This window comes from Thunnus maccoyii, chromosome 14 (genome assembly GCF_910596095.1).
Source record: "Thunnus maccoyii chromosome 14, fThuMac1.1, whole genome shotgun sequence".
NCBI lineage: Eukaryota > Metazoa > Chordata > Actinopteri > Scombriformes > Scombridae > Thunnus > Thunnus maccoyii.
Window position 1 is genome coordinate 25,680,091 of NC_056546.1, and position 23,486 is coordinate 25,703,576.

Here is a 23,486-nt window from a genome sequence, read left to right on the forward strand (position 1 = left end):
TAATTTAAATCAGAACCCTTCACATTTCATCTTCACCTGTCTGTCCCCAATGTATACTATCTCCTTAAAGTAGTAATAACCTTGAATATGAGCAGCCAAAATGAGTTTTCCTCACCCTAAGGGACAAGGTGATAAGCTCTGAAATCCAGAAAGAGGTCGGAGTAGAACTATTGCTCCTTTGCATTGAAAGGAGACAGTTGAGGTCGTTCTGACATCTGACTAGGATTCTTCACACACCCCACCTCATGTCCACCTGGGAAGTGACCCAGGGGTGAGCCTGGAGCATGCCGCATGGATTGTATATCTTATCGGGCCGAGGAACACCTTGGGATCCCCCAGGAAAACGCTGGAGGAAAAGGCTAGAGAGAATGACGTCAGGGCCACTGAGCTTATCCTACTACCACTGCAAGCCAGACCTGAATGTTCAGCAGAAAATGGCTGAATGGACGTCTACAAAAAATCTTTAGAAACAAGTCCCCTTCAACTAATCCTTGTCACTTTCCTTTTCTCTATTGTTTAACCAGTATTTCTTTCCACTCCCAGACAGCAGGAAAGTCCCCCATTTAATTTTTTAGGACTGTCAAATTTGTGGACTTCACATTGTGTTTTATTTAGTGTGATGAGCTCCCAAAAAATGGCGTAGATTTTGTTTGTGTTTCTCTGCTGTCCCATCCTTGGCAAGAGTCTTCAAAGTGACAGGGCTTGTCATCGCCGAGCTTTCATATGCTCCAGTTGTCGGCCTGTATCTGACATCTCCTTGTTACCTAAGCAAAAGCGGGGAAGGGAGTGACAACCAGAGTGAGCCGCCACAGTCTCGCATTGGGAGCACAGATATTTTTCAGCAGTATATTGGGAAGACCGTTTTGTGGAACACTGAGATAGCGAGTGCCGCCTCAGAGGATGCTCATCTGTCAACTAGATACCGGGAATCAGACTGTGACAATGAGGTGATAAAAAGGTGACAGTGAGGAATCCCTGCCAATGGCAAACAACATCCTGCGGCTGGCCATCTGCTGAGGCTACTCTGTGTTTTAACAGTGAGGCTAATCTTTGTAGGGTCAGGGCAGGTTGGTTTACTGTGTCTAATGTAGGTGGTTCTACTGTCACCTCCTATTGAGTGCATACATGCTGCAGGACTGTCTTGCGGCATTGTGGGCAGGGTGTCTGAGAAAGAGAAAATGTAGGTGTCTTGAACAAAAACTCTTAATTTTAATATAAAGCTGAATCTTGGTGCAAACTTGTCGTTTAATGTTACAGTATTTAAAGATTGAGCGGTAAGGCTCATAATCTAATACATCAAGGGAAAATGCTATACGTGTTGTTTTTGTGTATTAGTAGAGTGTGCATTCTGCCCATTATCTATACTATCACATGAAAGTCAAGGCCATTTCATCAATTAATCTACATGATGTTTTAGGAGAAGAGAAAGACCCAACAGTAACACAAATGTGTTTTTTCTCTAAGGCAGAACGTCCAATCTGTGGATGAGATGGAATGATTTTCACTCTGCAGCAAACACGGACCCCATTTCTCGCTTATAGAGAGGCAGGAAATTGCACCTGAATAGGACCAATCAGAATGTCCCCCTGACCAAGCCTGAAGATATAGAGGGAACCTGCAGCTATAAAAAGAAGCAATACTGCCACGGTGTCAGAGCTTTAATGGGAAAACAAAGAATTGGCTCAGAAACAACCACATTAAACCAAGTTTGATAGAATAAATCACCAAGGCTTAGTTTGTTTTCTCTCCTCCACAGAAAATAGACACGGGGGGCGGGGGGGAGGGCTATTAAGATGCCTTTATTTTTCTTAGATGAGAAATTAGATTCTGTTGTAATGAAAGCAGTTTATTCACCCATGTGGCTTAATGTTTTGTTCAGTGTCTGGGGCAGAAATTGTGGACTGGAGTGTTACAAATCCCCACCCAGATCACTGAGAGGCTGTGTTTTAATTTGATGTGCATGATTAGTAAGCCTGATTGACAAAAATGTTAAGCGGACCACGAGCAGCCTTCAGTTTAGTCACGTCAAGCAAAAATGGGCTGTTTCCAGGCTGTAATTTGACAACCACTTCCTCTCTTTTTGCATTCCTTCAAATAAGTGGCATGTTATTAGGATAATGATGGGTGTTAACGTATTACGGTACAAAGTGCATGCTCTGAGACTGCCAGGAAAGGCACACTCATACATAAACTACTCTGAGATAAATATACATTATGCATTAAGGTTGCAGATTCAGAATTATTTGTTTAGGTACTAGGCAGAGAAAGATGCATGTAGCTGTACGTACAGATTGGTGACAAATTAAAGGAAAAACCTGAGTAAATGAGTTGAGAGACATACATTCAGATGTTTCCATGTAGGGCACAAAGAGTCACTGATTGATATGATGAGTAAGAAAATGATATGAATCATATGCTGTGGTCTACACAGTCACTAGATCTCAACCTAATTGAACACCATTCTGGACAGATGCGCTCTCTACTACCATCATTCAAAACATCAAATGAGGGGACATCATTTGGAAGAATGGTGTTCATCTCTTTCTTCAGAAACGTGGAGAATCTATTCCGACTAACACCAAAGTTGTTCTGGTTGCTCGTGGTGGCCTTAGAACAACACTTTATGATGGTTTTTCCTTTAATTAGTCACCCATCTGTAGATATCTGCCATGTTTGTCCTTGTGTGGGTTTATATGAACATGCATGTGTGTCTGCAGATGTTTACCGTGTAAGCTTTGCACATGTCTGCTGCATGCATTCTCAAGAGTATACAAGTCCCCCTATACTATATGTGTGTTGTCTATGTGCTCAGTTGTTGTCTTTGTTTGTACAGCATGTTTTTCCTTTTCAAACCGGACAGCGACTGAGTCCTGTGTCCTTCCTCCTTCCCCCCGTTCCCAGGTACTCGTTCCAAGATGAGGAGGACATGTTCATGGTGGTGGACCTCCTGCTGGGAGGAGACCTGCGCTACCACCTACAGCAGAGTGTCCAGTTCAGCGAGGACGCTGTCAAACTCTACCTCTGTGAGATGACACTGGCCCTCGACTACCTGCAGAGCCAGCACATCATCCATAGGTACAAAATCATGTTTTTCTTTTTTTTTCTATTTCCACAGCTCAAGGCCTCCCACGGCTTCCAAGCCTTTTGTCAGTATTTCTTAAGAAATGAGTAATAAACGCCTCTCTTCCTAGTCTTTCCTGTCTTCACCGTCAACTACCTGAGAAAAATGACAAAAATTATTTCTAAAACTGTATTACTTAAAAACATAGATTTTTTTTTCATTTAGAAATTAATGTTACATAAAGACAATTTCTCAGCTTTTCTAAATTATGTAGAAGCCAGTAAGTCAAGGGAGGGGAGGCTCTTGGGGACATAAAAAGAAGCTGCAAACTCAACACTGACATGTTACCACCTCATGAAATTGATATGTGGAATATGTTGGCAAACATGCAGCAACATTATCATTCATCTGGAGTCCACCTGTCAAACGTTAATCTGATATTTACTCTCCTTTTGCATTTTTTCTTCTGATCTCCAACAACTTCCTTCCTTCTGCTGTGTTCACCAGCTAGTCACTAAGTTTGTGTGTGTGCTGTTTGGTGCCGGGCAGGTAGCACACAGTGTGTTTATTAGATCTTTTTCATTGAAAACCGCTGCCGGCTGTGACTGGATACAACAGGGATGAGAGCAGTGAGACGGAACCACAGCAATAAAGTTGCTGGCCATAAGAAACAATCATAAAGCACTGTGTTGAGCTGAGGAAAACTGCAGTCAGGTGATAATTCTGTATGGGTTTGATACTACAAGCAACCAGTTTCACATTACATAAAGAGAATTGATCAATTGTTCATATAGAAATATAGTTTAATGAAGCTTTGATTTGTATTTTAAAAAACTAATTTTATTTTAGGTCTGTGCCAACAAGACTTAATATAAAAGTCTGGTTAGCACATGTTGGCTTGGATTTTTTTTTTAGGTCCTTGGTGTTCAAGTATCACACTGAATAAAATGACTTGAATGAATGACATTAAACACAATGACACTCCTAATGTGGGAGCAGATGTCTAATTTTCTGGATCAGCTGAACTGTTTTGATCCAATCTGCAAAACAGCAGTTCAAAGAGAGACCGACACATTCAACTCAAATACACCCATTAAAGTGTTTATACCCACATTACTTACAATACTTTCCAAAAACATCTGATGCACCAGTGTCAGCCTGTTACATCATTATATTTTGTTTCATCAGATAGCCTCAGTTCAAAGCCTTGAATTTCTCCTGAAATTCTGAAGATCGCTTCAAGGTTGTATCTGTAACTTTTAGTATTCAAGAGGTTTTGTTCATGGTGCCTGCCACTGATAAATAAAGTTCTGCTCCCCCAGCTTTCAGCAATATTATTGGTGATTGAAGAATGTAATTCATTTACTCTTCAGACTGGAAGTCAAACCCCAAACTGAATTTTAGTAAAAGTCAAGAATCTTGCCTTTACATCATGCATTTTACTCCTTTTTATTCCAGAGGGAATGCTGCAACAATCTATTTCCCTTATGTAAGCCCTTTTAGTTTGTCGGAATCACAAAGTCACAGTGCCTTTCTAACTAGCTTCATATGTAGTTCTCTGGGCTGTAAACATGACTCAAATGTCTCAGTATATATAGATGTATATGTATATTCTTACACCCACTCTTATCACGTCCTGTTGACAAATCTGACCTGCTTCCACTTCCACCTTACGGTTAGGATCATGTCCTGTCAGCTGATACATTATTCTTCCAGAGGAAAGCATGGTGCCCCGCAGCTCCCTAGAAAATATGGTAGAAAGTGTTAGTCATGTTTTCATTTTTACTGCAAGGTGTATGCTTTTTTCTACAAACGTTTTCTCTATTATGCACCAGTCATGACTTACTGTTGTATCCATAGACAGTATGAAGAAGAGTTAGTTTGCTATCCTCTATTCAGACAACTGAACATGATTGAATCTCTTGTAAGAGTGAGATGAATTATAGTGGAGCATAAAATTATCAGACAGAAAATATACCACCGCATAAGCGAAAAGAGTATTATGCAAGCAGGCTGTCTTGAGGCTTTTTCATATATTCAGTTTCTCATTGAGTACATCCCTTTTTTATTTGCAATATTTCACATGTCTTAAGATAGCTCTTATGTGTGTTCCTGTAATTGTTACCATCCATCATCTATAACTAGAGTGGACTCGCTGTCCACATCTTTTTGTACAATATGCTGAGTGCAGCAGTAAGTGTCTGTGCAGTCCAGTAAGTGAAAGAGCTGGATCCCTGCAGACTGCAGATTTAGTGCCACAGATGGCTGAAAAAAAACAGTTTGAACCGTGTTCAAAACCTCATTTGGGCTACACTTCTTCCTTAAAACAACAGTATACTGTCTGTCAGTGTGAGTGTGTGTGTATATGGTTGTGCAGTCTTGCAGGTCTGTCACAATGAAGCATACCTGTGTTTTCCTATTTACCCTCACATTTACCATAATAAAAATAAAAGAATGTAAGTGTTTTACAGAATAAAAACAAGCAGTTAGATGAGAGACACATAGCAGAAGTGTTAAAAGAACAGTTTCACATTTTCGGAATTACGCTTATTTACTTTCTTGCCAGGAGTTACATTAGAAGACTGATATTAATATCATATTTGGCTGTTCAATATAAAGCTGGAGCCAGCAGTGGGTTAGCTTAGCTTAGTATATGTCTGAACTGGAAACAGAAGGAAACATCTATCCTGACTCTGTCCAAAAGTTTAAAAAAAAATTCACCTACCACCACCTCTGAAGCTCACTATTAACACATTATATGTTGTTTGTTTTGTCCATATAAAAACCAGTGTAAAAATTGTTATCTTTCCATCCAAATGTAACGTAATTCTAACCAACATAAACAGCTGGTGGTGCTACTTTTCCAGTCATTAAACCATCGCAGAAGAAGAGGGCAAGCTCAAGCTCAACAAATAAAAACAGGTGGATAAAAAAGCCCCTAATGACACTTTGTGGTGTTTTGGGGGGGGGGTTATGTGCGGGACTACTTTTTTGGCAGAGTAGCAGTGAGTTCCTGGAGTCTCCACTGGTTGCCTGGCAATCTCACAGTGATGACAAGACTCCATTAAGACTCTGCTTGATGGTTAGTGGTATTGATCTTCTCATCTAACTCTCAGCAAGACAGTTAATTTCTCAAAATGTAGTACTATTCCTTAACTTAATGTAAAAGCCTGATTCAAACATTAGTACATGAGTCACATACATGCATCATATACAGAATATACAAATTATTGTATTTACAGGAAGCTGTGTGCCCCTTCATGTGATGCAGAATCACATATCACAGCATAATCTTCATGACTTAAATATATATATTATATAGCAGTCCAGGTGTGTGTGAGTGTGTGATGCTATGTAGTAGAGTCAGTCATGCTCCCTCATTTCACTACATGACATGTAGCCAGAGTCTTTTTGTCCCGTTGTAGTTGGCAATTACGTCCATGATGTACATTTCAAAACTGCCAATAGAAAGAGGTGACAAAAACTGTTTATCTGTGCTTTTTTTTTCTCCCTCTCCTTCACATCAGCTGTTTTGCCTTTGACACAATTGTGTCTGCTCTCAGAGCCGTAATCCAATCCCTGGGTATCCATGGCCGTCCACAGCTCTACAATTTTGTTCCACCCTGTAAGTTTTTGACAGGAGAATACTATACAATTATTTTGTTGCACCAACTGAGGGAAGAAGGGTCTCTGGTCTCCTAGCAACAGTCAGCTGCCACCATGCCCAAGAAGGTAAAATTAGTCCTATGAGAAGAAGGGAAGTAAGGGAAGTGGAGTCCCTCTTCTTCTCCTCTCTTCTCTTCTCTTCATCATACTTTCAACATGTTAAAAGCTCCATTTGTTAGGTCATCTCACACTGGATGTTTGTTCCTGTACAAAATGAGATTCACTTCCCATGCTGTTTCAAGTTGGATTAGTGTTTCTGGGCTCGCTGCAAAATGAATCAAATGTTGAGTGAATTTTGTACATCAAACAAAATAGCACGTTGCTGTAGCTGGCACTGGAATCAGGATTCCTCCTGTGAACATGTATGTATTCCCCTCCAGGCTTGTTCTGCTGGATCAGTCCCCAACCCCTTCCCCCCTTCCCCCCTACCTCCACCTCCACCTCCACCTCCACCACTCCCCTCCAAGAGTTTTGGCAGATGATATTAGCATCAGCTTAGTGTTGCATAGCCACAGCGAACACATGCGTCCTGTGGGGTGTGTAGATGCTCTCTGAGGACCGCGTGTGTTCTCCACACCAGCGTGACGTGCGGCATAATTAAATAAGCTGTGCACACTCCGTTAATTGCCTGTGGAGGGCTTGGAGGGGCTGGGAAATGTCGAGATGTGTGAGTGCGCGGGTGTGAGAGCGTGCCTGAATGTGTCCGCTACATGGGTGCCCGGTGTAATAAGCATGCACGCACAAACCTGCGAGAGCCTCCAGGGTGATGGTTGTGTTCTCATGCGCTCTGGCAACGTTTGAAATGCAGGGAAGGAGAGTTTTCTCCTTGTCATTGACACACACACACACACACACACACACACACACACACACACACTTAACATGTTGCACCAACATGTAATTCACACTTACATCAGCCTCCAAACACCTCCTACAAACTTTCACATCCACACATACTGTACACATCTAATCCCTGTGTTTCCCACATGACCATAGACTATGATGACTAGACACACTGCGCTCTGATTTCACTGAGAAATACAGAAATACTGTCATTTAGGAGACACTTGCACTAACAGCAACATTTCAGTAGTACTGTATGTGTTTATGAATCACATAAAATCACGCTGCATTCATGCATTAAGCTTATTTATGTGACAATTCTTTTGCGATTTGTGTTTGTCTCTTTTAGAGATGTCAAGCCAGACAATATCCTGTTGGATGAGCAAGGTAAGGATGTGAACTGTTTGGTTTGTGTATTAGTGCATTTGTATTTGTTTTAACCTTCTTGACAAGTGAAGTAACTTTCAAATATGTCCTCAAGACATATGTGTTTTTTCTTCAGTTTAAGCCCTGAAATGTTAGTACAGTCAGTAAGTGTTGATCCACTTTTTGACAGTATCAGGAGAACTGGGAATGAGTGTGAAAACCTTTTAGCTACACAGCGTACTGTACAGACAGCAGTGGGTCCATCGTGACAAGCAGGACACACAAAAATGACCCTGCAGGCTACTAATGAGTCACAACGGTAACAAGGTCAGAGGAGTCAAGAATGTGTGTCCGACAGTGTGTGACACACAAAACCACAAGGACACACTGGTCCAGTTTACTGAAATGTCAGACTGTTTTGTCCTTGCTGAAATATTTCCAAAATTTTGTATATTTAAAACCAGTTTTGATGGATTTTATGGTTGTTTCTCCTCAGGTCACGCTCACCTGACGGACTTCAACATAGCAACGATAATAAAGGATGGAGAGAGAGCCACGGCCTTAGCTGGAACCAAGCCCTACATGGGTAATTTTGCTTTGCAGTTGCATCACAACTTTATCACCCATTGCTGGTGCCATCATGGAGGTCTGATTGCTTCAGGCAAATAAACACTCATTGGCAAGAAGAAGAGGGCTACAAGAAAGGGTTATTGTATTTTGAGCACAGGGCAACTCAGTAATGTAGGAAACTGTCTTGTTTTGCCTCTAGTCTGTAACCTAAAATGCTCAGATGTACCTTGAACAGAGACACTCCAGTTAATTGGAACAAACTGATGGTTTCCCTCTTTGTTAGATAGCTAACAACCTCAGTAGGATGTCACAAAGCACACAGATTTAATTGTAAGCATGTGACAAGCTTGTAGTTGATACACGCTTTGTGCAAATTAGACACTGCTGCCAGAAGGTGGTAGACTCAGATTTCTGCTGATTTCTGAACACTTTTTTTTAACACGTTCATCACTAAAGAGATACTTGTGTGAATTAGATGATAGAAATTACAGATCTTGTGTTTATTTATGAAAAGCTGAGGCAAAAATGCAAAAAATGTTCTGTCTTGTCTTGTGATGGCACAACTACATCTACCGTAAAACGAACGCTTTCTGTTGGTATTTTGCAGAGACATGCTGCATGTATATCCAGTGGTTTGAGAAGCTTTTTCTTCTTCTGAAGTGATTCTCTGCTTGTGCTTTCAGCCCCAGAGATCTTCCAGTCCTTTGTAAGTGGAGGGACAGGCTACGCCTTTGAAGTAGACTGGTGGTCACTAGGGGTGACGGTCTTCGAAGTGCTGCGTGGATGGGTAAGGCATGACTGAGTTTTTATGTTATTAGGTTGCAAAACTGAACTTTCCTGCATTCATCCACTTCTCTTTACCTTCATTTCCCCATTTTTCCTTTTTTCATTGTTTCTTCCTACCAGAGACCCTATGACATCCATGCCAGTAACTCAGTGGAGTCTCTGATTCAGCTCTTCAGTACAGTCAGTGTCCAGTACAGCCCAGCATGGCCCAAGGACCTAGTTTCCCTCATGAGGAAGGTGAGCGGGACATAATTTACCATCAGCTCGGTGAGTTATGTAGTTGGATTTACTTCAAAGTTTAAAACTCACTGAGAGATGAAACTCTTGAATTTCGGGGCAGTGGTAGAGGTTAGTGATTTTGATGTTCTTTTACATCATCAATACAAATGGCAGCTGTCTCTTAGATCAAGGAAAACCGCTTAGATTTAATGAACACAATCGGATGTGTCCCTGAACATTTTCCTTTTTTACTACACTGGCCACTTATTTTATGTGGATGCTTTGACTTCTGCATCCAACGCCTTCTTGATTTGTGGAAGTGTGTGGTAGCAGTAAGAAATGTTATGATCTACTCTCATTAGATATACATTTCCTTTTGATGTCCATGTTGTTACTGTAGTTAGGTGGATAAACTTGACTTATTTTATTCCAAATATCATTCAAAATCATTTTCAAAGTCTTAAATGTTGCTTGGTAAAATCCTGAACATACTGTCAATAAATATGAACAGATGAATGAATGAAATAATGAAGGGATGAAGATTACAGTATTTCCTGTTTTACATTATTTCTGATTAAGTGAAATCAAAGTGACTTGAACGTGACCCTGTCAGGAAGGAAAAAGGGCAGGGATATAGGGGTGATAGAGGGTCCATATTGAGGTAAAAAGGCACTGAAGCCACAGGACCGGAGGATGCAGGTAGGGAGGTCTGGAGCTGGAGGGAGGGAGGATGAGCTGAGACCCTCAGGGCAAAGGAGAAGAAAAACGACAGATGGGATTCTGAGGGTTGGAAGCACAGAAATGGCGCAAGTGGGTTAGAGAAGAAACTGTGTGTGTGTGTGTGTGTGTACTGCTGACGATATTCATCATAACAAGTAATTTAACCTCATATTGAGGCTCAAAACGTGCTTTTCTTACAAGTGAAGTCTGCCAGTTGGATGAGTTAATTCCCTTTGCGTCAAATGGGAAATGGAAATAAATCTGTTCAACACTTTGTTGAATCAAGAGTCATTTTCTCCCTACAATAACAATAGTAGCTGTGTGCCAACATGTTGTCATTTGAACAAGTGAAACTGTGCAGGAAACATCATCCCCTCTGGCAGCATATCTTTAGTCCTCTTAAGACAAGACTATGAAAAACCACGGCTTGTTAAGAAGGATATTTTTTTGGCAGAGTGCAAGTGTGAGCATGAGTGCGTGCATGTGCTCTGTGTCTGAGCGACTGAGTGTTCTGGACGAAGCGTTGATCTCTTCCGCTCTGCTGCTGATCGATTACCGTGTCTGGACTCTAGCGAGACAGACCTAACCGGCCCTTCAGGAGGAAACCGAATCAGCCTGTGACCAAAGGAAGAAAATAAAGCCCAGGAGGAGCGTTAACATGACAACAAAAGCCACATCCTATTATCATTTCCAACGTTTACCCCGAGGTGCAACATGAAACAGATGGTATTCCATTAAAAACAACTGTATCAGCAGCAGTTTTTCTTTCATCTCCGGAAGACGCAATCACACTAATGTGCAACATGCATGTGTCTGGATCACTGCAACAATTTAGATTCAAACCTGATGAATAGCTGATTTGATTAACAGTGCCCCCTGTTGGTTTGTACATCAACAAGGGCTTAAAAGTCTCTGTCCTCTTCTTGTTGAAGTTTGGTGGCAACATAATTACACTTTTTTTTGTAAATTCCTGCTACATTCTTACCTTTATACACAAAATACTGTCCTGACATACAAAGTGCAAAACACAAGCATAGTGAGCAGAATACAGACACCTCATATTAGCACAAGTTTCAGTTTAAGTTCACAGGCCACTGGATCAATGCAACATGTGTTTGCAAGCTTTTCTTCCTATTTTAACATTCCTCTGGTGAGCAGCATTGCAACACAACTGCTAACTATTTTTGGCCAAAATACAGCATATAGTAGAGTTTTGCTAATTGAAACTGTTGTGAAAATGCATCCATAATAATAATAGTAAAAATAACACTAGATAATAGTCATAGAAAGGAGTTGCAGTGATTATAAGTAGGAATATGGAATATCAGATATAGAGGTTTTTAAGGTAGGATTATTTGAGGGAGACCAGGAAGTGGTACAAATTTCACCGGATATTTTCGGCTCCTTGTTATGTTCACTTCAGCTACCCCAGCTGCCACACATACTGGCAACACATCTTTTTAGTGAACTGCTCTTTCAAACCGCACGATAAAAAGGAGAGAAACCATCTGATCGATTTTTTTTTTTTTACTTTTCACCCACAATTTGTCGAGTTTATTTCACCTCGCTGAGAGAACAGCCTGGCTGCGAGCGAGGAGAGAAGTTGTGAAGGTGATATTGCTACTTGGAAGGTGACAAGAAGTAGGTGACATTATATGTGTGTGTGTGTGTGTGTGTGTGTTCTTTTCCTCCAGCTACTGACAGTGAACCCAGAGCATCGTTTCTCCAGCTTGTCTGACATGCAGACATCTCCCTACCTCGCTGACGTCAACTGGGACGCCGTGTACGAGAAGAAGATGGAGGCCGGATTTGTTCCTAATGTTAGTATGAAGTAATCAGATATCAACAAACGCACACATACGATAAACACTTAAAAGCACACACAGGCACTCTTTCATGTTTGCTGATCGTAATGAGCATGTGTAGCAACTAAATAATGCAAAGGAAACTGAATGCAGCTTCCTCTATAGTGTGTTTGCACATGCACTTAACTGTACATTCTCATGTGCATGTGAGCGCATCCATGTGTGTTATGCAGTGTATGTAGCTGTGTACCGCAGCTGATTTATGATCCTGTGTGTGTGTGTATGTGTTTGTTCTTCTAATTATCTCCTGTGTGTCTTCCTCCTGCAGAAAGGTCGCCTCCACTGTGACCCCACCTTTGAGCTGGAGGAGATGATCCTGGAGTCGCGTCCCCTTCACAAGAAGAAGAAGAGGCTGGCCAAGAACCGGTCTCGAGACAACAGCAAGGATTCACAGTCTGTGAGTGATATCGTCTGCACAGGCTGATCAATCACACAGAGAGGGCTGCAGGGTCCATCTTCTCCAATTACCTTAAAGGCCCTGAAAACATGTTCTCAAGAGCTATTTGGTCTATAATATGTCTAAGATGATGAAAGATGAAATTGTCTGTTTTGTCAGACCAGGAGGTCTCTAAGGACAAAACACATACAAAAGCAAAAGCACAAGTATTAAAGCTACCCTGTGGAATTTTTCTTGTAGACAAACAAAAGTCCTGCTTACATTTAGTGTTTGTCACCAGAACTCATTGCGTGTATCCTTGAGGTCTAAGAAACGTTTAAACAAATTTCCTTCCTCCTTAAACATTTGCAAAGCTGATTTTAAGGTATGTTAAATCCTGCATCTTTTACATCCATGTTTACCAGCTTGCTGTCTTCCTCTTCCCTGCCTTTGTGGCACATTGCTGCACATCTTGGCGCATTATAGTCACCTATAGATCAGTGGAATAATGTGGAACCATAATGGTTTGTATAACTGTGTATAACGTCAACTGTGTGTCCTTGTAGGCATACACGAGACAAACAAAACAGGGACCCACTCATAAAGAATTTACTACGCAGCACTGCTAGAGGTCAGAAATTCCACAGGGTACCTTCAAGGAAATGCCACAAACACTAAAACATTTCTTTCGTTGCATCTCTGTTCATTGTGTTTTCACTTTTGCATGTGTTTTACAATTTGCAGAGTTGTGGATTTGCAAACCATGTTGAAGATACCGTATCCTAGACCCACAAACAAATCACATCTTAAAAGCCAAAGCTGCAGCTGTTATGCACTTTGTGTGTAGATGTGTGTTTCTCCTTAAGGATATTTGAAAGAGGGTGTCACATAATCCTCACTGTCTTTCATACTTGAGTTTTAGATGTGGGAGATGAAATACTGAAACACTGCATAACTTCAGCATTAAAAATAATATGTTAAATAATATGTTCCATTGAGGAGGAGGCTCCCTGTTTAGGAGCTGTGAGCATGAAGGTGGAATTCAAGATGTTACCGAATCTGTTAAAAGGCTTTTATTCCCTTTGATGATGGAAAAGGTTATTTTTAGCCTTCTTCACATTAAAAAGGCTGTTTGCCATTAAACAATTCTATGATTTTTTGTTTAGCTGTTAATGTGATCCTTTTAGCCTTATTATTTTCACTATGTAGGTGGTAAAAGCAAATGAGGACACTAGCACACAGATGAGAACAAACTATTTCTGCATGCAGTATGCTGCATGGGATTTTGACATGGTAAATTACTTGCCCATAGGCACTGTATACATGAAGAGGCAGGACCAGTCCGCCTGGGATAACAATGCAGCTCATCAGGTTTACCTCGGTCTCTCTAGTCTGTCAGTTCCTGTCAGAACTGCATATTTTTAGAATGGCGACAGTCCAAATCTCATCTTTTTTTTGTTGTTGGGAATCATCTCAACTCTCAGCTCTCAAGGCAAAATGAATAACATTGTCCTATTGAGCAGAAAAAGACTCATTGTACAAACATATTAGCTGCAGGCATCATGCATCATACAGCCCGATTAGCGGTAGGCTATTGTGATCTTTTTAGATTTGATACCTTCTCAAACAGCCAATAATCTCTCTATATTTTACTCCTGTTTACTCCACTCAGAACACAAGGAAATATGATTATATCAAAAGAGAAGGATTTTGAGATTAAGGTAGTTTGATCGACACCACTCTCACATCTGTACGGTACATATGAACCTGGAGGCAGTTGCCGGTTAGCTTAGTTTAGCCGAGGGATTATTTGCTGTTTTCACACTTAGTTTTCTGTACAGATTAAACAAACAAGATACTATGTGTAAGTGAGCTTTAGAGTTGCACTGTAGAACAAGCTAATTTTGTTACCTTTGGACTGAACCAGGCCCTTTTCAACCCTTCTCCCCTGTTTCCAGTCTTTATGCTAAGAGACGCTAACCTGCGGCTAACTGTATCTTCATATTTAGCAGGTTATCTCACATCTGGTATCGTTCTTCTCATCTAACTCGAATGAGCATGTTTCCCAATATCTCAAACTATTCCTTACAAGTGAAAATTTTGCTGTAATCCTAAATATCAATCCAACTTTATATATGTATACTGTATATGTTTAAATATAACCTACTTTAACAGTAGCACCAGTGGAAAAGAGTCACTAAGTCAGTAAACTGACTCAGTAAGGTCTGTTACACAGCAATATATACCTAAAACTTGCTAACATTGGCATTGAGTGTATTGAAGTGAGTTAGTGTGTTTTATTGCCTCTGAATTCAACTTTTCATTTTTAAAAGAAAAAATGTGTTATTTCTTCTTTCAAAAGTCACATAGCCTGCTTTAATAGACAGGTTATCATTAGAAATCATCTACATTTTTGTGGAGAAGTTAATGAAATTATTAATACATGATGAAACCTGTCCTGATTTATCCTGTATGTGCTTAAACCAGGATCATACTGTTAGTATTAGGGTCTCTTTGTCTCTTCTGCCCTGTCCTTGTGTTTGATTGAGACATTATTTACCAGAGACAAGAGATATCCTCTCTGTATTTATGAGAAACAGCCTGTTCCCATCAGACAGTCATCATGACATCAGTGTTATTAACGTCAGTCCTGTGTGTGTGTGTGTGTGCGTGTGTGCGTGTGTGTGTGTGTGTGTGTGTGTGTGTGTGTGTCACATGTTATCAGCACTGATCAGCGTGTGGAAGGAGTGTGTACCTCTAACGATGGCAGGGTTATGAGACTTTGAGCCTGTGTGTGTGTGTAGCTTGTGTGTGCTCATACTGCGTTATTACCAAGATTATTAAATTATGAAGCCTTCAGTGGTGTTGTCATGGCCCCAAGTGCTTTCGGAAATATGAGCTTCTATTTTTGTCTCAGGCCAAACATCCAATTTGAGGAGAGCTCACAAACAATTCATGACTTGTTTTAAAAAGATCAACCAAGGGGGGGGGGAATGAAAAAAAGACATTTTCACCACAGAGGTCAGGCAGTGACTGATTAAAGATGACATTAAGTTTTTTTTTCTGTAATTCCTCATGAAAATGATGTTGATGTGGAGGATGTTGATGATGTGGATGATGAGTAGGATGTTTTGTCTGTTGACTGCCTGCAGGAGAATGACTATCTACAGGAGTGCCTTGAAGTGGTGCAGCAAGAGTTCATGATCTTCAACCGTGAGAAGTAAGAGAACACAACATCAGCAGCAGACCGTCAATAACACAGAGCTTAAAGCCGACTTTCCTGTTTAGTCATTCAACAGTGACGCAGCAACACAGACAGAAAAAATCATCCTGCTGGACCAAATGCAAAGGTCAAAATACGTCGATAATTATACTTCATTTACCCTTTAAACAAAACAAATGTGGCTCCTGTTGGAGCCCAACAGATCCAGATATCTCCAGATGCACAAGGAGATATTACGATATTAATTCTCTCATTGCTGAAGTAGTTGTTCTTTTTTTCTACCCTCTTCTGCTTGTTTTCTTGAATGTAAGGTGATGTTGCACCACTTTTGTCTTTCCTCTGAAAGGAAAACTCTGTTTATTAGAAGTTTTATTTTTGTAGATTTTGCCATCATTTCTATCAATCATTAGATCAATGTACTCACCAAACACAAGAGATCAGACATGTTTTCAAGAAGTTACCAGTTTAGCCACATTTGCTACCGCTTTATTTGAAGGTAAACTTGAAAGCTGCTAATAATTCCTCATCACACAGAAAAACAGTGAGTGTGCACCACTAGAGCAAGTACTGTAGGTAATAGTTGAACCAGTCAGAAGTTAATCAGTAAACTGCAAAGGATGTTAACAAGAGAAGCTTTAGGTAATAATATTGCTGTTCAACTTTGCTTTTAAGTTTGGTTTGGTTTGGTTTGTTTACACCATGTCTGATCCAAAAGTTCACAATAACGTTCTTATTGTCATACATTTTTCTCACCTGCACTTAAACTGTGACTCTGATTAAAGCATGGATGAACGTAGAGCTAACACTGAAAATACCCTGCAGCATCACTGCTGCAAAAAAACACAACAAAATGTAAGAGTGTGTGTATAAGCCACAGAACGTGGAGAGGAGCTGCACAGCAATTACTATCTCATGCCCACTATAAAACAAAACCACAGAGCATGCAGTGTATGTAACTCACTAAAGTTACTGGTATAAGAAGACATTCAGCTTAAAGGAGAGCATTGCATATCACTTCAAACCTGCAAGACAGACAAGCCTCTTTAATAAAATAACTTGAATGTGTAAATTATAGATAAGAGTTTATTGACTCCACCCTGCTTTGGCTACATATTATGCATCTAATGTTTGTGTATATGTTCTGTTCATTATGAATATAGACTATGAGGTCCATCTATCATTGAATATGTCCTCTGTGCAATGTAAAGGGTGGAATATTGGTTCAGTGCTGCTCTAAATTATTGCCTCATCTATTATTGACCAGGTCCTGCCACTGCAGCATTACTGAAATCCTTCTGTATGGCAAATGTCTTATTATATCCTATTGCTCTAATTAATGGCAATCTAGTTCTATTTATAATTGAGGACATAATATCTAGAATTATGCACAGCAGAGACAAGTACGATATAAGGCCTCTCATTACATCCGACTACTAACTGCTTCTTTCTCTGTATGTGTGTGTGTTGGATTTGACTTAATTTATGAGGACCAAATGTGCTCATAATGATATAAAAATAAGGAAAATACTAAAAAATTGACATTTTTGTCTGCCTGGTCAACCAGATGGGGTTAAAGGTTAAAATTATAATGAAGATGAGGTTTACATACATTATTGTAAATGTCTTTCTCCGTCTATTTCTCCATGTGTCTAAGATTGAAAAAGCGTCAGGAGGAGGGTCAGTCGGAGGCCGGCGGTGACGATGCCAGTGGAGACGGGGATGGAGACGCAGAGGCAGGAGCCACCGATGATGACACTGCCGAACCAGAGCCCGAACCAGATCCTGAGCCGGAGCCCGAGTCCTCCTCCAAACTGAGCATGTGCGGCTCGGTCTGCTCCTCCCCCGGCAGCTGCTAGCGCCACATTGCCCCGCAGTGATGAACACAGGAGTGTTTGTGCCAAGCCAATACATACGTTCTCACCTCGTTCCTCTGTTGTAGCCAGGAGCGGAGGAAACGCACAGCAGGGCGACTGACGCACAGCAGGACCCAAAATGGCTCCCACCATTTCCTTTATTTATTTAGGTTTGTTCTGTAGCATCCTTCCGGTAAGGCATGAATGAAGCAGAGAGAGTCCCCGCCTCCCCCTCCGCCCTAGAGTAAGCTCTAACTTCTATGCAATGTTACAGTATAGCATGACAAATAAGGTATCACTTACTAGGAAGTGTTGTTCACAAGCAGAATGCTCCACGAGCATGATGACATCCTGAGCAATAGCAGTCCACGGTTTTTGGGGGATCGGCGGTTTCGGTGGAGACGCCTCCCCTCTCAGCCTTCCTCTTCTAAATCTGATGGGGACGACTGAATTATTCAGCACACGCAGGCACTCAGTTTATGTTTTTGCCTGTGTCTTCAGTTCACTCTTGCCCTCAGCCTCTTTCATGTAATGTGTGCCCTAATTCAGAACAATCGTTTTTCATTTTCTCCTGGAGCGCCTTCCTCCTGTTGCAACACCTTTCCAAGACACACTGAAGTTTTCACGGCTGTTTTCAGTCGGCCAAGACAGTGTGACTGGTTTCATGTTCTAAACCTGTTTAAAGTGGTGCCTGTTGATGATAATCAGTATTTGTTAATCACATTGTTGCCATGGATGCATTATAGGTTAATGCTAGTTTGATTTTCCTCTTTAGCCAACTATAATTTCTGAAGTATTTTCCAAGCTTTTTTTAAGGTGTTAAGGTACTGTAATTTATGGGAAATCAGTGCAACAATCAGAATGAAAAGTTTTTCTCGTCACTGTGTTTGTAATGCTTAAAAGATGTAGTATTTCAGCCCTGCGCTTTGCTCTGACTTAGAGGGCATTCAGAAGTGCTCTGGGGAATAAATACCAATCATCAACAATCCTTTAAGAATCTGTTAGAAAGCTCTGTTAGCTTCACTGCACATCCTCATCATCTCTAAGTGCTCGGTTACTATAAAGATCATCTCTCTGTAGAGCTTGTTTTGGGGCTGTACTTAAATGTGTAGCTGTGCCCTGTTGGTACTTCAAATTGTATAGATGAGCTAGTCTATTACTGTCATAGTGATAGTGGTACATTTAAGGTGGCACCATTAATCTCAGTTTGAACACCTGGGAACATGTAGCAAAGGTCCACCTTAAAACCCTAAGGCCTAATAAAATGAAAACCTTGTAAATAGCATACAGTGTAGGTAATTAAACTCACCACAGTTTTATGTGGGACTGCAAACTCGACATATTAAACTAAAGGAAGAGCTGTCTGAAGTGGAACCTTCATACTGCTTCATTCGGCTCTTCTTTCCAAGTGTGCAGGCACAACTTGTAGGCAAAATATGCCAAAGCTTTTCTACCATTTGCATAACCATTTCTAAGGAACTTTGAGTGTGTGAATGTATGTCTCTTTTTCCCAGTATAACATAAATTCAATGTTCCTTCTGCAAGTGAAAATAATATAATTTATACAATCATATTGTGATTCTGTATAAAGCATACATTTCAGGTAAGTTGGGGGGGTGTTAAAGTAATAGACATTTTGGGAAATAGGTTTATTCACTGTGCAAGACTTCGATGAGATGATTGATGCCACTCTTATGTCTGTACATTAAATACATAGATGGAGCTGGGAGGTGATTAGCTTAGCGTAGCATAAAACTCACTAATTGAAATATTGTATCTTGTGTGTTTAACCCATACACAAACAGTGATGTAAAACCGAAAATTTCTGGGAAAGTTGCATGCTGCAACTATTTGGTAACCACAGTGACTCTCTGTAAATGCTGTTAAGTTCTGGGTGGATGGAAAAAGTGTTACATCACATAACTATAAAACCACAAATTATATTTTTTATATTACTGTTTGTGTACATATTTTAAAAATGAGATACACTTCATTTGTGAGCTTTAGGGGTGTGGTTGGTGGATTTCAAATGTTGTTTTGGCAGACTCATTGGAATGTAACGACCCACAAGGCGATGGTCACGTGACAGACAGAGGCATTAATACAAAACAGTAACCCAGAAATCATGTAGTAAAGTAAACATAAAGTAATGTACGCTACTGAAGACATCCTTAACTGTGGTTGTCAAAACAGTATGTGTAGCCCAGCTAACAAGAATGCTACCAAAAAGTAGTCCTCCTTCAGTACTTGTATTGTTTTGAGAATTACAGATAAAGATGTAGTGTATTCTTAGCTAGCTCTCATTAGCCACTGGTAAACCCACATTCAGGAATCACCCGTCCCCTGTACAATCTCTGGGGCTAAAATTAAGCATGCTGTTGATAGTCAATAAATACCCCCAAAATGTAGCCTGGCTGGTTGTTAAATGTTAATGCCTTATTTTCTATTTCTACATGTGTAAAATACCGAATATGTGATGTGTGAATATAGAGGATTTGGAGTTGGAGCATCTTTCATTGAGCTGGGTTGAGAAACAAAACTAAAGTAACAAATAATGTAACTACTTTTTCAATGAGTAATGAGTAATTTATTACATTTTTCAAGTAACTTGCCCATCTTGGGAAATAACAGTTTTTACGGCCAATGATGTATGCTAGCAGATTAGCTTGCTAGTATTAGCGCTAGCTCGGCTGCTTCCATCAACCGCGTAACCCTTGTCTTGAAGGTTGTAGCGGTCCCTTGAGAGTTTTATGCTAAGCTAGGCTAATTGCCTGATATCAATCTTCTCATCTCACTCTACGCAAATAAATGTATTTTCCAAAAAGTTCAACTATTTATTTAAATGCTATATATTATGATTAGATTAAGAAGCTTCTTTAAAGGGATATAAAGTGGCATCTTCCAGGTCTGCCAAAGCATATGATGAATTTAATAGTCTCAGTCCCTGCGCTTGTTTGCATGTACCTTTACAATATAAGCCTGTTTTTGCCGAAGACTGGAGCTTGAGCCTTACCGGCTGATTTGTGCATGCACAAGCTTTTGGTAATCGCATCCCTCGATGCTCACCTGATTATTGACACAGTCCAAATCAGAGTATACTGTAACTGGCCTGCGTGACTGTTTCTGGACAGTGACTTTTGTGATCATTAAACTGTACAAAATTGTATAATCCCAGTGTTATATGGACGGCATGATATTTTTAGATGATACGCAGTACCCTTTGGCATCCTGTAGGTTGTCTTAATGCTTTGTTCAAGTATACAGGCTCGTACCCTTGCCGGATGAGTGGAATGAAGTCAGCAGTTGTGTGTGATGCTCTGTTGTGGGTTAAGTGTTGCGTTATTGTCTGTGCAACAAAGCAAGAAGAAACTGGAATTGGGGGCAGATTTTTCACTTCACCCCAACACAGTATCTGCTGCATTACTAAAACTGAATGTCTTCATATGTGGAAAAGAAAGCTCAGTTATTTCTAAGACTCATTAAATCAGTCTACACACCATAGGAATTAACATAAGCCTGAAGTGGATGTGTAATTATATGTTAATCATTTGTAAATGGATAATAACTGATTTTGACAGTTAATTTAAGTGTAGCTTTTCTCTAAGTTACAATCTGCAGTTTTGGCATTTGTTCCTCGATATCAGTGATAATTCCTAATTGGACAGTGCTTGCAAACCCTCCTGACATGTTTCTTTATGTGTTAATGTTTTGGATGCCGTTAGGTGTTTCAAAAGGCATTGTGCTAGTGTTTGACCAGCAACAGCATGTCTCCTATTCTACTGTTTTCCGATGGATGCTCTTGAGGCGTACCATACTGTAGATGTCTTAACTCTGTGGATACAGTTTGAAACTCAGTGCCCTGTTGAGAAAACAAATCAAGGAGAAGAAAATGTGATTTATGCCGCTCCTTTCCCCCACGTGATCCTATTTTGCATAATGTTCTTGTGCTGCAGGATTTTTAGGGGGAATTAGTGAAAAGCCTTGTATTGTACCAACTGGAACTGCTCCGTGTGTTTAAAAACATGCTGCTTTAACTGCTTTGATAAAGAAATAAAACTCCTTCCAGTAATTTGACATCTGTCCGTGTGTGTCTTTGTCATTTTCACTCAAATGCAGGGTGAAGGGTTAAAGGCACAGTTTGTCTGTAGACAGTAGAGGGCGATGAAGAGCAGGGGTGGGAATTGACTGAGCAAAGTGAATTCATCTCTTTGAACAGTGTTGTAAAGATGAGCTGTGCCACTATTGTCTGCAGAAGGAAGAATCTAGGGCTGAATCAAAGAAATGAGGTTGTTGCAGGATTAGTAAGAGTAAATAATGCAAACACCTAAGCAGTAGTCTTGTGCAAAAGCCTGCCTCTTCTTTTAAGGTACAAACTCTGTATTAAGGTATATGTGTACATAGGTTTGCATTTAACTCATGGAAACAGATGCATTTAATCATTCAAAGTCCAAGTTCAAAAGCTGTCTATAGTTAATCCTCCATGGATGGCTGGTTTAGGACTGGCCCCTCTGCTCTGGGTCCTCCAGGATGTCTACAGGCTTTCCTCTACTGTCCAACAGGGGACGCCACTTTGGGGCTTCAATGGCATCCAGAAGAGCAGCCAGCTCAACCTCCAGCTTCTCAACTGTGTCCTCCACATTCTGCAGGAGACAGAAGACATATTTGTGTGGTCGCCGTATAAATAATACATTAATAAGTTGTAGTATGAATAATAGAATCATCTCTCATGAATAATACAACCACTTATTCATATGAATTATACAGTTGCCCAAAACAGCTAGTAAGGTAAGGTCAGAGTAAGTCTGGGGTTTATCGGAGGAGATGAATTAGGAGCTCCTCAGCATTTTGGAAAAAGTAGAAATCCTGGTGTTTTTGCACAGTAAGTGAGACTGGATGTGCTGTTGAGCCACTGCTTTGTCGACATCTTATCCTTGAAAGGAAATGCTGAGGATTTTTTGGCAGACTCAGACGGAGAGAAAGCTGACATTTAATAATGAAGCTGACAACACCAGGGGGAAAAAACATCCCGAATCCTGGTGATTTCAAACCACTGCAGGCTGAATGTGAGGTTGGTTTGAAAAAAAAAAAGCACCTTCTCCACTGTATCCAGGCGGCTGTGAAGACTTGTGTGCTCCTGACATGCACTTGAACGCACCGCTCGAGGCCGCAGGTCAGATGCAGGTACTGAAAGCAAAACAGGTGCATATCTGAGTAGATGAACAGTATAAAATGTAAGTTTCTTACAGCAAGCAAACTGCTGAAAACCATAAAAAGCATCATAAAAGTTAGTGATGATATGCTTAAACAATATACTGATTTTAAAAGGAGCATTTCACTTAACCTCCACTTTAAACAAGTATTAGGAAGAAAAATTAGGAGAAAAAATCTTTTCTATGGGAGTAAAAGATACTAAAGCCCAACTTATTCTAAAAAACAGCAAACATTTAAACCAAAAACACAGATTCCACATATCAAACAGGCCTGGTTTCTCCCTGAAGGAGCAATACAAGGATATAAACTCCAATTTATGATGCTAAAGGAATAGTTTGACATTTCGGGAAATAATGTTGCTTTCTTGTTGAGAATTAGATGAGAAGGTCGATACCAGTCTCATGCCTGTATGTTAAATTGCTACAGCCAGCAGAAATTTAGCTTAGCTTAGCATAAAGACTGGAAACAGTCTGGCTCAGTCCGAAAGTTGTCAAATAAAAAGTTGGCAAGAAAGCAAATAAGCGTTTTTTTCCAAAAATTTCCAATTATTCCTTTAAGTGGAGCTTTTGGCACCATAAAATACAAGGAAAAAAATGAGAAATTAACAGCTGAAACATCAATAGTGCTGACAAATGAATGTAGTGTTAAATGTTTTAAGTCTTAAAATCTGACAAGAGGAAAATGATATTTTATTTTTGACTGTTTTCCAACTTATATGTCTGTCAAG

The 23,486-nt window shown here is 40.3% G+C and overlaps 1 protein-coding gene across 3 annotated transcripts in view; it reads left to right on the top strand.

Moving 5' to 3' along the window:
* LOC121911489 (serine/threonine-protein kinase 32C-like) overlaps nt 1-21,622 on the top strand; it is a 75,084-nt gene extending 53,462 nt beyond the window's left edge. For 2 of the 3 annotated variants that reach the window (XM_042433018.1, XM_042433019.1), the window contains 9 exons: nt 2,902-3,075; nt 7,920-7,957; nt 8,433-8,522; nt 9,190-9,293; nt 9,413-9,529; nt 11,926-12,051; nt 12,365-12,493; nt 15,625-15,692; nt 17,350-21,622. In XM_042433018.1, coding sequence (XP_042288952.1) covers nt 2,902-3,075; nt 7,920-7,957; nt 8,433-8,522; nt 9,190-9,293; nt 9,413-9,529; nt 11,926-12,051; nt 12,365-12,493; nt 15,625-15,692; nt 17,350-17,551 — 1,048 coding nt within the window. In that variant the 3' untranslated portion in view covers nt 17,552-21,622. Of the gene's footprint in view, nt 1-2,901; nt 3,076-7,919; nt 7,958-8,126; nt 8,264-8,432; nt 8,523-9,189; nt 9,294-9,412; nt 9,530-11,925; nt 12,052-12,364; nt 12,494-15,624; nt 15,693-17,349 lie in introns of those variants that run through there. The other variant, XR_006099869.1, reaches the window with a different exon arrangement.
* Nucleotides 21,623-23,486: the final 1,864 nt, after the last annotated feature.